This window comes from Heliconius melpomene, chromosome 6, assembly GCF_056956725.1.
Source record: "Heliconius melpomene rosina isolate 202511_hmr_F chromosome 6, ASM5695672v1, whole genome shotgun sequence".
Lineage (NCBI taxonomy): Eukaryota > Metazoa > Arthropoda > Insecta > Lepidoptera > Nymphalidae > Heliconius > Heliconius melpomene.
Genome location: NC_140394.1, coordinates 12,015,019 through 12,028,904, shown reverse-complemented (window position 1 = coordinate 12,028,904; position 13,886 = coordinate 12,015,019). Strand labels below are relative to the sequence as shown.

Here is a 13,886-nt window from a genome sequence, read left to right as displayed (position 1 = left end):
CCCGGGGAAGTGAAATGTTTAATATTTTCATTTCCTCGTTTTGGTAACCATAAAAGTGCGGCGCTGAGTTCCACCACTCAATACGCAATGCTTAGAGAGCTCGCCGGAAAATAGTAAACGGAAGTGTCTTAAGGGGACCGTTCCAAGTTCCTTTTGCCTATCTACCATGTACGAGATTCAGCGGGAAGGTAAAAAAAAATACAAAGCCTCCTCGTCCTCGATAAATGGAATGGAATGGCTATCCCACACAAAAATAAACCAGTGGTTCCTGAGATAACCACGTTCAACCAAACAGCCTTAGATTTATAATATTTTTACAGATAAATAATACGTAATTTATTTTACTTTCTTAACTAATACTAAAAATACAAACTTTTAACATACAAGGTATCTCAAAAACAGTGTTTTGCGAATGATAAGATAATATTATTATCAGATTCCTAATCACGCTTCGAGAGCATGGACTTTAACACTCAGTTTCTATTTAGCTACCGTGTGGACTTGACGTCAATTTTACCGCTATAATCCTACCAATTCAAAAAGTTATTAATTAACCTTCAGTTTCTATAGCCATAGAGCCATCTTAATTTATCCGTATAACAATTTTGGCGCGATACCCAAAAGTTATTTGTTTTATTCACTGTAATAAACATTTTTTTGTGTAATTTAAGTGATTTCAAGTGTGTAATTTGGATTTTTTCGTTCCACAATAATAAATTGCGGTAAGTATTTTTATTTGTGATGTAATATATAACTTGGGTTGTATCAATCATGACATTTGCTTTGGTTATTTTTAAAAGTTTGTGGACTTGTAAGAAATATTTTGTTTTATCATATTTTAGGCTTAAATTTTATTTTTTTAGTTTAATTACATTTAAATATATGAAGTTAAGTTGTGAAGTGGAAATACTGACTAATTTTCTTACTGATTTTCTTTGATCGGAAAACCCAGACGTATAATATTTTAGTCTATTTAATCTGTGCATTAAAAAAACTGAAAAAAATGTTAAACAAAACATGTGCTACTATTGTAAATATTATTAGCTATACATATGTTTTTAGTTTTTTTATTTATCTGTCTATTGCGTATTATGACATCAATAGAGCTGTCATGTGGATATCATTATGATGTGAGGAAAATATTCATTTAATTGTCTAAAACGTAAAACTTTATTTTAATGTTCTTTAACATTATTAACAATTGATGCAATATTAATTTAAATTTTAATTTTAGACTTAAAACCTTATATTTTACATCCTCTTCAATTTAAAAAGTTAAAATAACCTATTAGGTTGTGTGTTATTCAGTCTATTTGACAAGTCATCTATCTTGAGTATAATAAGGAAAATTATAATAACATTGTTAAATTGCAATGACTTAATAAATCAAAGAATAAATAGAAGATCAAATAATGTACCTATCCTTATATTTTTACTGTTTTAAAAAATATATCAAAAATATTTAGTATAATTTGCATTATCAATAGTAATTACCTAAGTGAAAGTCAATGGGAGGATAAAAAATAATGTTGTCTGTTATTATAAAAAAAAATTAGTCAAGAGCGAGCCGAACTTGAGAAAAAGGGTCTTGATTGACAAACAGACATACGGATAATAAAATGATCCTATAAGAATTTTGTTATTTCTTTTGAGATACGGAACCCTAAAAAAATTGCAATATAGTAATTTTTTACTGTAATTTGCAATGGAAGTGAAAGTCACACAGTTTTCGTTCATTAGCCTTAAGTACCTACTCAACATATATTTTATATCATAACTGCTTACTTGTAACGGAACGGAACCCAAGGTCATTATATCGTTCCGTTAATATCAGATATCCGCACTGGCAGAGTGGCAGACGGAATGCGGCGTTGAATTCCGCCTCTGAACACGTGTGTTTACAAACAAACACAAATACTTATCTAGGTATATATATTATATATTTATAAATATACTATGCATATCGTAACACCTTCTCGCGCCTCACTAGCTATATATCTCCTACTTCAAGAGGATGACGTATTGTGATAATTATATATTTATTTTATGAGGCCAGTCGCGGCGCAGGGGCAAGCGTGTGACTGGCAACGCGACCGGTTGTGGGTTTGATTTACACTCTAGGTAATGAGATATTTAATATTTTTATTTCCCCGCTCTGGTAGCGCCATAAAGCGCGGCGTACAGTTTCGCCACTCAACATGCAATACCTCCAGAATTTGGTGGAAATGGGGAACGAAAGTATTTTAACGGATACGGAGTTTCTTAACACTAGTGTCTCCCTGTAACGTGCAAGATACGGCGTGAAGCTAAAAAAAAATAATAAAACACGTTTTTATTTATCTTTATAGGCCTATAATGTTTTTTATATGGCACTTAGTGATATGTCTTTTCTCTACTTTTTGCTTAACTTGGAGAATTTGTGTGAACCTTTTTAAAAATACGTTTAACCATATTTACTACATAGTAATATTCCTCAGTTTTAGTCTAATCTTAGAGACATGGCCTGTTGAACGGCAGAGCTCAAGGCCGCGTTATATCAGAGTGCGGAACTGAAAATAAATTATATACAATCATCATTCCAGCAGTGGGGATCTAACCTATAACATCTTTTATTTATTTAGATATTAAGTTAGCCAGATTTGCAAATGGGTCACAATGCTAAATACTCAATTGAGCGTTTTCACGTTTTTTTCTAAAATACCAGAACAGACTCTGTTCAATAGACAAAAGAATCCTAATATTTAGATTCTCCGTTTCTCACGCATCGCCGATTTTCGAGACATTGCATGTTGAGTGGCGAAACTCAACGCGCTTTATCTACCAGAGAGGGGAAGCGAAAACCAAAGAGAAACAAAACTAAACGTTGAACAATACGTTAATTTCCATTCACATAAACAATACAAGGAAAATATATTAAATTGTTCACACAAGATGTTATTTCCCATGACTCACGGTGTATTTATATCTCTACGGGTAATATCATTTAACACTATAGTTTTAAATGTTTGAGAGGTGCTGTGGGATCGTTTCCCATTCGGGAAATAGAATAATTTTTAATTCCTCATTCCGTAAAGATAAAGCGCGGAGTTAAGTTCCGCTGCTCAACCAATAATGACTCGTATTTAGGCGTAGAGTTGAGAGCTGAGTGTCTTAACACTAAGTTGTCTCTGGCTACCCTCCTATATGCGGGTTAAGCGTGAAAACAAAACAATGAATGTATAATATAGTCAAATTTATTTGACCTTCAATGCTGATTTAACAGTTCTAGTAATTTGTTTAGTTTATACTAAAACGATTTTTCAATGTTCAATAATATTAATATACCTATGCGATATAATACACATTTTTAGCTGGGTGTCGGTAGGCAGACGAAGGACGTAGTGTTCTCTGCCTATCCACTACTGAATTGATATTGATGAAAAATATAGGCGCGGCGTTGAGTTCCACTATTCAATACGCAATGCCTCGAGAATTTGGCGGCTTGTGGGAAACTGAATGCCTTACCTTAGTTTCCCTCTGTTTACCCTGCTAAATGCGGGATACAGCGTGAAGCTACAAAAAATACAGTCGAATTGATAACCTCCTTTTCTTACAGAAGTCGGTTAAAAAGGATCATCTCAATATGACTTATTTCTCGCGAAAGCTATGGAGAAAAGTCAGACCCTGTCCCATTCGGGCACGGCCTCGGACTTTGTTACGTATATTCTTATATTAGTTGCAATTATTTTGAAGTTTATCATTTGTTTACAATAAGATAAAATTTTATATACATACATACATAATGTATGTATGGGTAATACAAAGATAAATAAGGAAATAACTTACAAGACTTGACTATCTTTATAATGGTTGAGATAAAACGAGTTAGTTTTCTATGTTATTGTATCTCAAAAAGGGACTCGCAGTTCGCAGTATACAATAAAAATCTAAATATGGATACGAATATAAGAAAAATGCTATATCGGTTTCGGTTATAGATATTAAATTATTTCAAATGATCTATTAGATTCGAAAGATTATTTCGTAGGTTTTATATCCGCACCTTTTTCGTCTGTTCCTAAACTCCCTTCCATTCCTCCAGGTTCCCTTCCCTTCCCTAATCTGCGTAGAAATAAATAAAAAAAAATCGAGTGGGGATCGAACCCACAAGTCGCTTTTAACAGTCTCACACCTGTGCCTCTGCGCCATGACAGGCCTCTTGTTTACATGTTGACGATGTTTACATTCGATAAATTACTATAATAATATTTGTTTGCGAAACGGATATAATTATATTAATTTTCCTACAATTGCTTGTAAGCGTTCTAAGAAATAACAAATATGGTGGCTTCAATATTAAATGTTGATGTTTTTTATAATAGTTTGCTCTGGGGTAGGCACCAGACTATTTTGGAGTGGGCACAGACCACTTCCGCCCCCCATTCTTATCCCCATACACTTGACACAATCTAGTTTCGGGAGGTTATAGGCTATCCAACAATAGCAAAAATTTTTTTATCAAATTAGATAAAATTCAATTCAGTGTTCGTGAGATTAGTACGGTTAACCAAACAAACTCTTTAGATTTATAATAATTATAAAGATGTGTAGAAGTAAAGGATACGATTGGCTATGAGGATATACTTACGTCATATGAAGTTGTTCAACCAGCTTTTAATAAAACATGTCATGAATGTAGACATAACGAGGAAATTTATAGTTTTGATTTTAGGTTCGTTTATTATAGAATTCAACATTATTTTTGGGGAAACAAATACTAAAATGTCAAAAAAATTAAATCAGCTTCACGGTGTATCCCGGACACAGTAGGGTAGGCAGAGGGAACCTAGAGTTAAGACTATCTGTTCATCATTACCCAATTTTAGAGAAATTGCGTGTTAAGTATGGCACTTGATGCTGCACCGTTTCCTTAGTAAATAAATAATAAAATTTTAATCATAAAATTAGTGAACTGATAAATAAACAAATAAAAAATATTATTTTTATAATCTCAAGTAACCTCTTACCTAACTGTTGATAAAAGAGCAAAAGTCAAGTGTCAAATTTTGCGTTACGTCTGTACAAATAAACTTCTAGAAGAATTCTGAAATTTTAAACATTTTTAAAGTATTATTCAACAAAACAAAAATAACATTAGCCACTTCCCTCCTTCTTCCTATTATCGACTATGCCGATTCCTGTTGCCTTGACTTAACACAATTACACCTAGATAAACTAGAGCGCTTACAAAATCTGTGTATCAGATATATTTTTAATTTGAAAAAATTTGATCATATATCCTCATATCGCAATAAGCTTCAATGGTTAACAGTTCGGCATCGTCGATATTTCCATGTTCTTTGCACTCTCTATTCTATACTTTTCCATCCTAACACTCCTCACTACCTTAAGGAGCGCTTCACATTCCTTGGATCCGATACTCCGACTCATCTCAACCTCCGCTCCAACAGCGACAACAAGTTAAAGGTACCAATGTGCAATACACTAAGTTTTAATGATTCCTTCACTTTTAAAAGCGTCATTTTGTGGAATGACTTACCATCCTGTATCCGACACTGTAAATCGCTTCACGTTTTTAAAAAATCCTTGAAGCATTACTATTTGGCAAAACAAAATAACAGTTAGTACATTTTTTTTTTTGTTTTCTTTTAAAGTAACTATATATGTATATATATATTTATTTTTCTGTATATTATGTATGTGTATATATATATATATATAATTATTTATTATATGTATTAGTAATATATGTAAATTATATCACATTTGTAATGTTGTATGTTTATTTTCTGATTCGCTATTACTGTAACTATTAACAAACTTTTTATGCACCACACAGTTCTTATATTATTACTTATTTTTTTGTAAATGTTTACGCTCACGGTTACCTGTAAGAGATCACTAATAGTGATAAGGTCGCCCTTGCATGCTAGTTATATTACTATAGCTATCGTTTTTCTTTTTTTCTTATTGTACTTATAGCTTGTGTATGCAATAAAGAATTTTATCTATCTATCTATCTATCTATCTATTCAACATTTAGGAAAAAAACTTTTATAGAAAACGTATAAAATTTTCAAAGTAGCGTGATTCCAACCAGCGCCTTTTTGAAAACCGTCCAGAGTGCTCTGACCATTAAGCTATACGTTCTCGTCAATCAAAAGTTGTAAAAAAGTCAACAACTCCATGCTGTAATTTAATGTTCTAATGAGATGGAGAACGTAGCCATACATTTGGAGTCCATTGAATTCGGGATGTGTCTTCGTATTTCTATTCCTATTTTACCATAGAACCTCCAGGAATACAGCCTCACCTCATGAGTACATGGTGAAAATTCCTAAAACAACGTCGAAACGCTTTGAATCTATGTTCTTCATTCGCACAGAGAGGGAATGGGCACACACGGCATACGTATTTCCTATGACATACTTGTATAATGTGGGGGGTAAAAATAGAGTGAGTAGGTATTTAGTAGGCAAACGTGCGTTACCGTAGACTGGACCAACGCTCATCATCAGCCACGTAGTGATGCTTCCCGAGAGTAGGCACTCTCCTTTATGCAGCATGTGGTGTGAAGATATATAAAAAAGGAACAAAGTTTTGTGGTGTTTCTTTGCCAGGTCGATAACGCGTATACATACATATTTATTTATTTTCATAAATGTAAATATTATCTATGTAGGTCTAATTTAAACCTATAAACACCGATATGTACTCGTACCTATACAAATAGAAAAAACTAAATATCTAATAGATAGATACTAATTTTATCACACAAATTAGTAAGTTTATCAAAGTTCATTAGAATGACATTTCATTTGTGTTTTTACTCTTATATCAAATATTTATAAATAAATATATGTAAAATGAGTTCCATCCCCTAATACGCAACGCCTTGAAAAGTCGGCGGAAAGTGGAGAGTGTCTCAACTCTAAATTTCCTCTGCCTACACTGCTACATACGCGAACCTAAAAATATATATTTATATAATGTACATACACATATAAACCGCATAAAAATCTGTTATCATACGTTAAATTGAAATGCTTTTATTTTGTAATATGTATAGAATATATAATGTTAATACTTGTGTCAGTAATCTTATCAATTTGATTTTAATTTTAGATAAGAATAATTGATAAAATTTATAATTATTTGTTATTTAGAAGCCATTATCATTTATATTTAGCACAAACCTTTTAAACCAGAGTGATGCAGGGGCACAAGCTTGCGAATATACATACGAGTAGGTATACCCACTCGGGGAATGAACTCTGTACTAATGTTTATTTGTATTTGTAAAAAAACAAGTGTTAGTTCCACCATCCAGCGACCAATAGGTACCTATTTAAAAAGTGGAAAACGCAGTGACCTATGTATTATTACATTCTCTCTGCAACAGGAGAAATAATATATATTTTTGATGAAATATTCTCATAGTTATTACGGAATAAGGAATGAACCTGTAACCTACAAACTGACGTGTTATTTACTTTGTACACGTGTCTCGTGGTTATCTTCAATTAAAGTCAACTTCAAGTTCAACTTTTATAGTCTAAGAGATAGTTGAAAATGTGAAATTCTTATTTTTTTTGCTTCATACCATATTCCACATACAGTAGAGTAGACAGAGAGAATCTAGTGTTGAGACACTCCGTTCCTCACGCGGACTCCAATTTTCGAGACATTGTGTGTTGACTGGCAGAACTCAACGCCGCGCTTTAACTTGTGACTAAAGCGAGAAAGTAGCTATAACTTATTTCCATGAGTGGGATACAAATCCATTACCGTCGTGTTCACAGTTAGATGTTGTGCCTCTTGGCCATGACGACCTCACATTTGTTTTATGGTAATTAAATGATAAACCATTTGTATCTATATATAGAATTATATTATTAAAAACCTTGTCAACACATTTAAACTGAATATCTCTTTTTCATGATATATTCTTACGCCCAATGTTAATAATCAATCCTAATCCATAAATTGCAACCATAGATTGAAATAGACAGAGATGGAAGACGGCATGCAGGTTAGTGATTGGATAGACATGTCGAACAATACAAGATTGACGTTAACTGGAGATAGGAGATACATTATTAACATTGGACGTAAGTCATTAAGTAAATTACACGCAGTTATGAATAATTTAACGTCGATACATGAAAGAAAAAACTTCTTGAGTATCATTTATAAAGGATAGACTGTGTCTATCCTTAAATTAATCCTATAAATGTAAATACTGGAAATTGAATTATTTTTTTAAAGAATGAATTATTTTTAGATCCTCGCTTTGGTTATAAGACAAAGTACGATGTTGAGATCGAAAATAGGATAGAAAGTGGATGGCAAAGAGTGTTAAAAATAGGTTCTCTCTATTTACTGTGCTAGATGCGGGATACCGCGTGAAGGTAATAAAATATCAGTAAAATTATTACGTTTACACACATACTCTGTCAGAAATTTCTTAAATGTAGCTACTATTGTCGTTATAATCTTATCTTATCAAGTAAATTTGTGAAAAATGCTTAAATTTTTATCTCAAGATAGTTTTAATTTGTAAAGCATTCAAAAAATATTTATTTCTATAAGATAACTGGCGCCAGTTAGTTAAGGTACGTAGTGATATACTTCTCCGTTCTCTCAATATGGAAGATGTAAGCTTATGAGTTATGGACTACACCTGAAGTACCAAGTTTACTTTTAGATATCGCGTCGATTAGATAGTGGATATTACGTCACGCTTATATGAATTACATATATACATTTTTCTTCGAATGGACCTTATTGACCTGGGATGGTCTTTACAGCGTCACCGGTTGGGGAGGGGCAAGAGTAGCTTGGCCCTGAAGAAAATGTATGAGCTTCAATGGATGCTCGTAAAGGGTTGGCGATTGCAGAGGATTTGCTAAGTAGGGGGGATTTTGACCGTTGGACCCCGTCACGTCGAGGCGCGGACGTGCCGTGAGGTAGGACTGGCCTCGCTGCCTCTTACGGTGGCGAAGAGTGTGTCGTTAGACTGAGGAATGAATCCTGCCAATGTACTGGCATACTTACAATGGGCATCCGGGCAACTACGCTAGATAGCTGCAATTTGGTATGCAAATTCCTTGGAGAGTATAAGGAAGCACTAAGAGAAGATTTCTCGTAATTTCTTTGGTAACGAGAACGAATGGGCCTTTTTTCAAACTATCTGTGGCAAAGTTAGAAATATTAGAATAAATTATATTAAATATAGGAATTACACTATAGACACGTATACTGTAACTTTACCTAAATCTGCGAAAGTTACGACAGTAATAAAAAAATATAGAAACACAACACAACAAGCATACTAATAATATTTACAATGTTTTATCTACTTTTTTTAAGCAGAATTTTACTAAATTTATAACATTAATTATGGAATGAGTAAACTTAAATACAATGTAATTGTAATTACAAATACTTGTTGTAACTCTTCTCTTTAAAATTTCTCGAAGATCTAACTTCTATATTTAGAATTACCAAGTTTTTCAAAAAATGCAATAATTATTCTTTTTATATAGTTATCCTATGATATCTTAAAAGTGACACTTTGATTTGATTTATTTTCGAGTATTGATCGACCATGATAATTGAACAACCGTTAATATGTATTTGGCTCCTAACAATATATAATATTAGATAAAACACATATCTTTAAAAATTGTATATCATCGCACATTCATAGATTATTTTGATTAGATAATTTAGACCTATATGTATCTGTTAAACTGACAAATAGTACTATATGTATGTTCAAAGATTTTATCAATCATGGAATAATAAAATTTAAAATCATACAAATTTTGACATTTCCGCTCTGGAAAAGAAAGCGTGGAGTTAAGTTCCGCCACTCAACACGCAATATCTAAAATTTAGGCAGAATTCTCATGAAACCCTGCTATATACGGGATACAGAGTAAAGCTGGAAAAACGCGTGTACTCTATAATATATCGCGTATAATCTTCATATAATGACTATACTCAGAAGAGAACAGTGAAAGATACTCGTCTGGATAATAAAGTGACTGTTGAAGATTATTATTCTTTTGTATTGTTTATTTTTACGTAACATTGTTTTTTATTAGATAGATTGTAATTTAAAATTTTAAACTTATCTCATGGTCAGTGAATAACGGCTTTATTCATTTAGAGCCGTTAACATATACATATAACAAAATATGTAATAAGAACAAAACACAAACCGCCTCTCAGCCTACTACCAACTTGATACATAATTACACTATAATAAGTAATAACACATCTTGTTGTGTTCTAAGAAATAGTCTCAGCAATTTTAAAGAAAAATAAAACTTTTTACAATAAAAATAAAGTTTTAAATTTATTTTAACTATTGTATTTGTTCAATATACAAGGGTGTACAAGTATTACTTACTACTTACTTATTGTCTTAATTTCAATAGGTTTTTAAATATCAGCCAAATATAATAATTATTATTATTTTTTTATATATATTTATATTGTTTATAGATATTTCATAGAAGAAAATAATTCCAAAAGTTAATTTCATGCCAAATGAATGCATACGAAGGAATACAAACTTAAATTTGTCAATTATTTATTTTATAAATTGTACTTTCTGTTGACATACAATCCTAAATTCCGACTTTATACCGGTTTTTTTAGTGTCCCGCTTAACAAGGTAGGCAAAGGCTAGTGTTGAGTCTCCCCGTTTTTCACGCATTGCTCGTTTTAGAGAGATTATAATATGTAATATAATATAATTGAAAATAATTCATTCTTTCGAATACAAATCGAACCCACAACGCCTTAACGTTAGTCTTTTAAATGTCACATTATTTTTTTGTCACAGATCAATAAAAAAGCAACAATGATAGACGACGTTCTGCCCACCATGAGGAGTCTCAGTCCGGACCCCGTGGACATTGTCGCGGTTAATAAGAAATATATACCGGTAAGTTATTATACTATATCAAATATAATCTTTAAGTTATTGTAAAATACGTAGTATTGTAAAATACGTAGTATAAGTATTGTACGTACATACATTTGTATGAAAGACTAGCTAATACTTGCGGTGTCGCCCGTGTGATCAAATGAATAACGTGGTAATAATGACTTTCCTTGAGAAATGAACTATCCAACACAAAAAATTAATATACAAATCAGTAGTTTTGTTTTCCACCTACTATAATAATAACTATTCTTATATATAATCTTTACTAAAACTTATATGAAACGGATACTACGCGTTAAATTTGATTAAACTTTTTTTACAACATATATTTTTTTAAAAAACAACTAAAATACAACAGGGATTCTTAATTCAATTATATAATAATGAAAAAACGCAACTCCTGTTTTATTATTTAATAAAATATATCATAAGGAAATAAACGAATATGGAAGATTAATATCTTTATTTAATCAGTAGGGAAATCTAGTCTTATCGCCAGCATATATATATGTGACAAATTTAACCTTAACTTACATTTAAATATCATAGTTACAGCATAGAACTCACCATTTTATATTTTGAAGTATTTAACTATATAAAAATTCTTATTGTTTCGACATTGTTCTTGCTTTAATGTTAATAATTAAAAAATACCTTACAAATAAGTGGTACTAAGTTATTGTTTTTAGAACTATTTACCTAATATTAGTAATATTAATCCTAGTAATATAAATTTTTATAGTAATACAAAATGGCGGTATAATAAATAAACTTTTCAAAATCGAAACGTTAAAAAATTATGGTGATGTGCTTCCTCACTAAACATAGGGATGGACTCGATCGGTAAGCAAATTTTATTTAATATTTGTGTAATAAATTAATATATATTTAAATAAAACAGAGCAGGCACACGGACCTACTGTCGAAATATTAATTTGTTACAACTATTTAAGCAGATTTTTACAAATTACGTACTCTACCTACTCAAAGATGAAGAATATAAGTGTCGTAACTATTAAAGAGAGATTGCTTAAAGCAATAAGACCGCCTTTGCATACGTGTTTTTCTTTTTTTTATTTATGTTTTATATATGCAATAAAATATATTCTATCCTATTCTATTAAAAATCAAATTTCGCTAAATTGTTTATACGTTTTCTAAACATTTTCACAAACATTTCACCAACGTATTTTGTAATACCAATGAGCAATGCGGAATTGCGTTGAAAGTGGAGGCCAGCTTTGACGCAATAGCTTACTGTTAACAAACGGGTTGCAGGTTCGATCCTCACTACGGGAAATAAAAATTATAAAAATATACATCTCCTTGTTCTGGCAACGAGGTGCTGCTTAGCGTTGAGTTTCGCCACTAAAAACCTGTAGTGTTGATGGTGAATAATAAAAACTCTACTCACGGTTAACACTGAGTATATTCAACATCACTTTAAATGTACATAGTGATAACACAAATCACAATTAAACACGATACAGACATACCACATATAAGAAAATCAACCACAAACATATATATAAAACAGAACACGATAAATACCAATTTGGAAAGAAATATTTAAAAAATAAAGGAACATATGGAAAGCGTATCGATTGGCAAGCATCGACTCTTATAAAATATGCCGTCAACAAGGGGGTAGGAGTGAATACCGGTGCAGTCGACGGCAGCGAGCGCTTTCATACAAATATACTAAACACTTATATACAATTATTCGTGTGAATCGTGGTACATGCCTCTGATAATCTCAATATAGGCCTCAGGGATCCCTTTGGATCGCAATGCCCACCAGATACACTGACGAGGCACACAGTCAAAGGCTTTCTGCAGATCTAAAAAGGCCACGTGCAGAGCTCTCCTTTTTTCCCTGTATGCCTCCATCAAAGTTCTGAGGGCGAAAATGGCGTCCATGGTGCCCGATCCTGGCTGAAATCCATATTGAGACTCAGAGACAGTACACTCTCGGCGGAGCCTGAGGTCGATCATGCGCTCGAAGAGCTTCATGGTATGACTCATAAGCTTAATGCCCCTATAACTACCACAATCTTGAACACTGCCCCTTCCCTTGTAAATAGGGGTAATAAAGCTAAGCCGCCACTGATGCGGCATCTTACCAGTGTTCAAGATATGGCTAAAAAGGTCAGTAAGCATGAGCACACCACGAGAGCCCAACGATTTCCACGCTTCAATCGGGATGTCGTCAGGTCCCACCGCTTTTCCGTTCTTCATGCGTCGAAGGCAATTACGTGTTTCGTCAAGGGTTATTGGGGCAATAAGTCCGAGGTTAGGCGGTGGGTCGTGATGAAGACTGCATGGGTGCTGAGTATTCAGCAACTCCTGGAAGTAGCTTCTCCACCTCTCCTTCACAGAGTCATGATTACAGAGTAGCGTGCCCTGGGAATCTCTGACGCAAAGACATTTTGCGATATCTTGCGTCGCTTTATCCCGGGAACGTGCCAGTTTGTAAATGAGCTTCTGCCCCTCCACAGTTTCAAGTTTATCATACAATGGTGACAAACTTTCACTGCGGGCTCTGGCTACAGCTCTTTTACTGGCACGTTTAGCTACTGTGTACTCCAGTCTGTCTTCAGGAGAGTTGGATTCCTGCCACTTCTTAAAGGCAGCCTTCTTTTCACGAGTCACCTCCTGCACCTCGTCATTCCACCACCATGTCTCCCTGTCGATGACACGTCCTCCCCTAGAAAGGCCAAGAACTCGCCTGCCCGCCGCAATGATTGCCGACTGGGCCCGATCCCAAGCCTCCTGAGCAGTCTCGGTGGTAGTCGAAAGATTATGACTTTTCACCTCTGCCAGGAAGTCGGTCTGCATCGGTCCATTCAGCAACCACCACTTGATCCGAGGGCTACGTTTCTCGGCTACTTTCTTCTTCGGAGTGACGTTAAAGTCCATGGCA

The 13,886-nt window shown here is 33.4% G+C and overlaps 1 protein-coding gene across 1 annotated transcript in view; it reads left to right on the top strand.

Moving 5' to 3' along the window:
• The first annotated feature begins 479 nt into the window (after positions 1–479).
• LOC146538533 (segmentation protein cap'n'collar-like) overlaps positions 480–13,886 on the top strand; it is a 95,686-nt gene continuing 82,279 nt past the window's right edge. The window contains exons 1-2 of the mRNA XM_085186251.1: positions 480–722; positions 10,859–10,960. Of these exons, the coding sequence (XP_085042377.1) occupies positions 10,877–10,960 (84 nt within the window). The 5' untranslated portion in view covers positions 480–722; positions 10,859–10,876. The remainder of the gene's footprint in view (positions 723–10,858; positions 10,961–13,886) is intronic.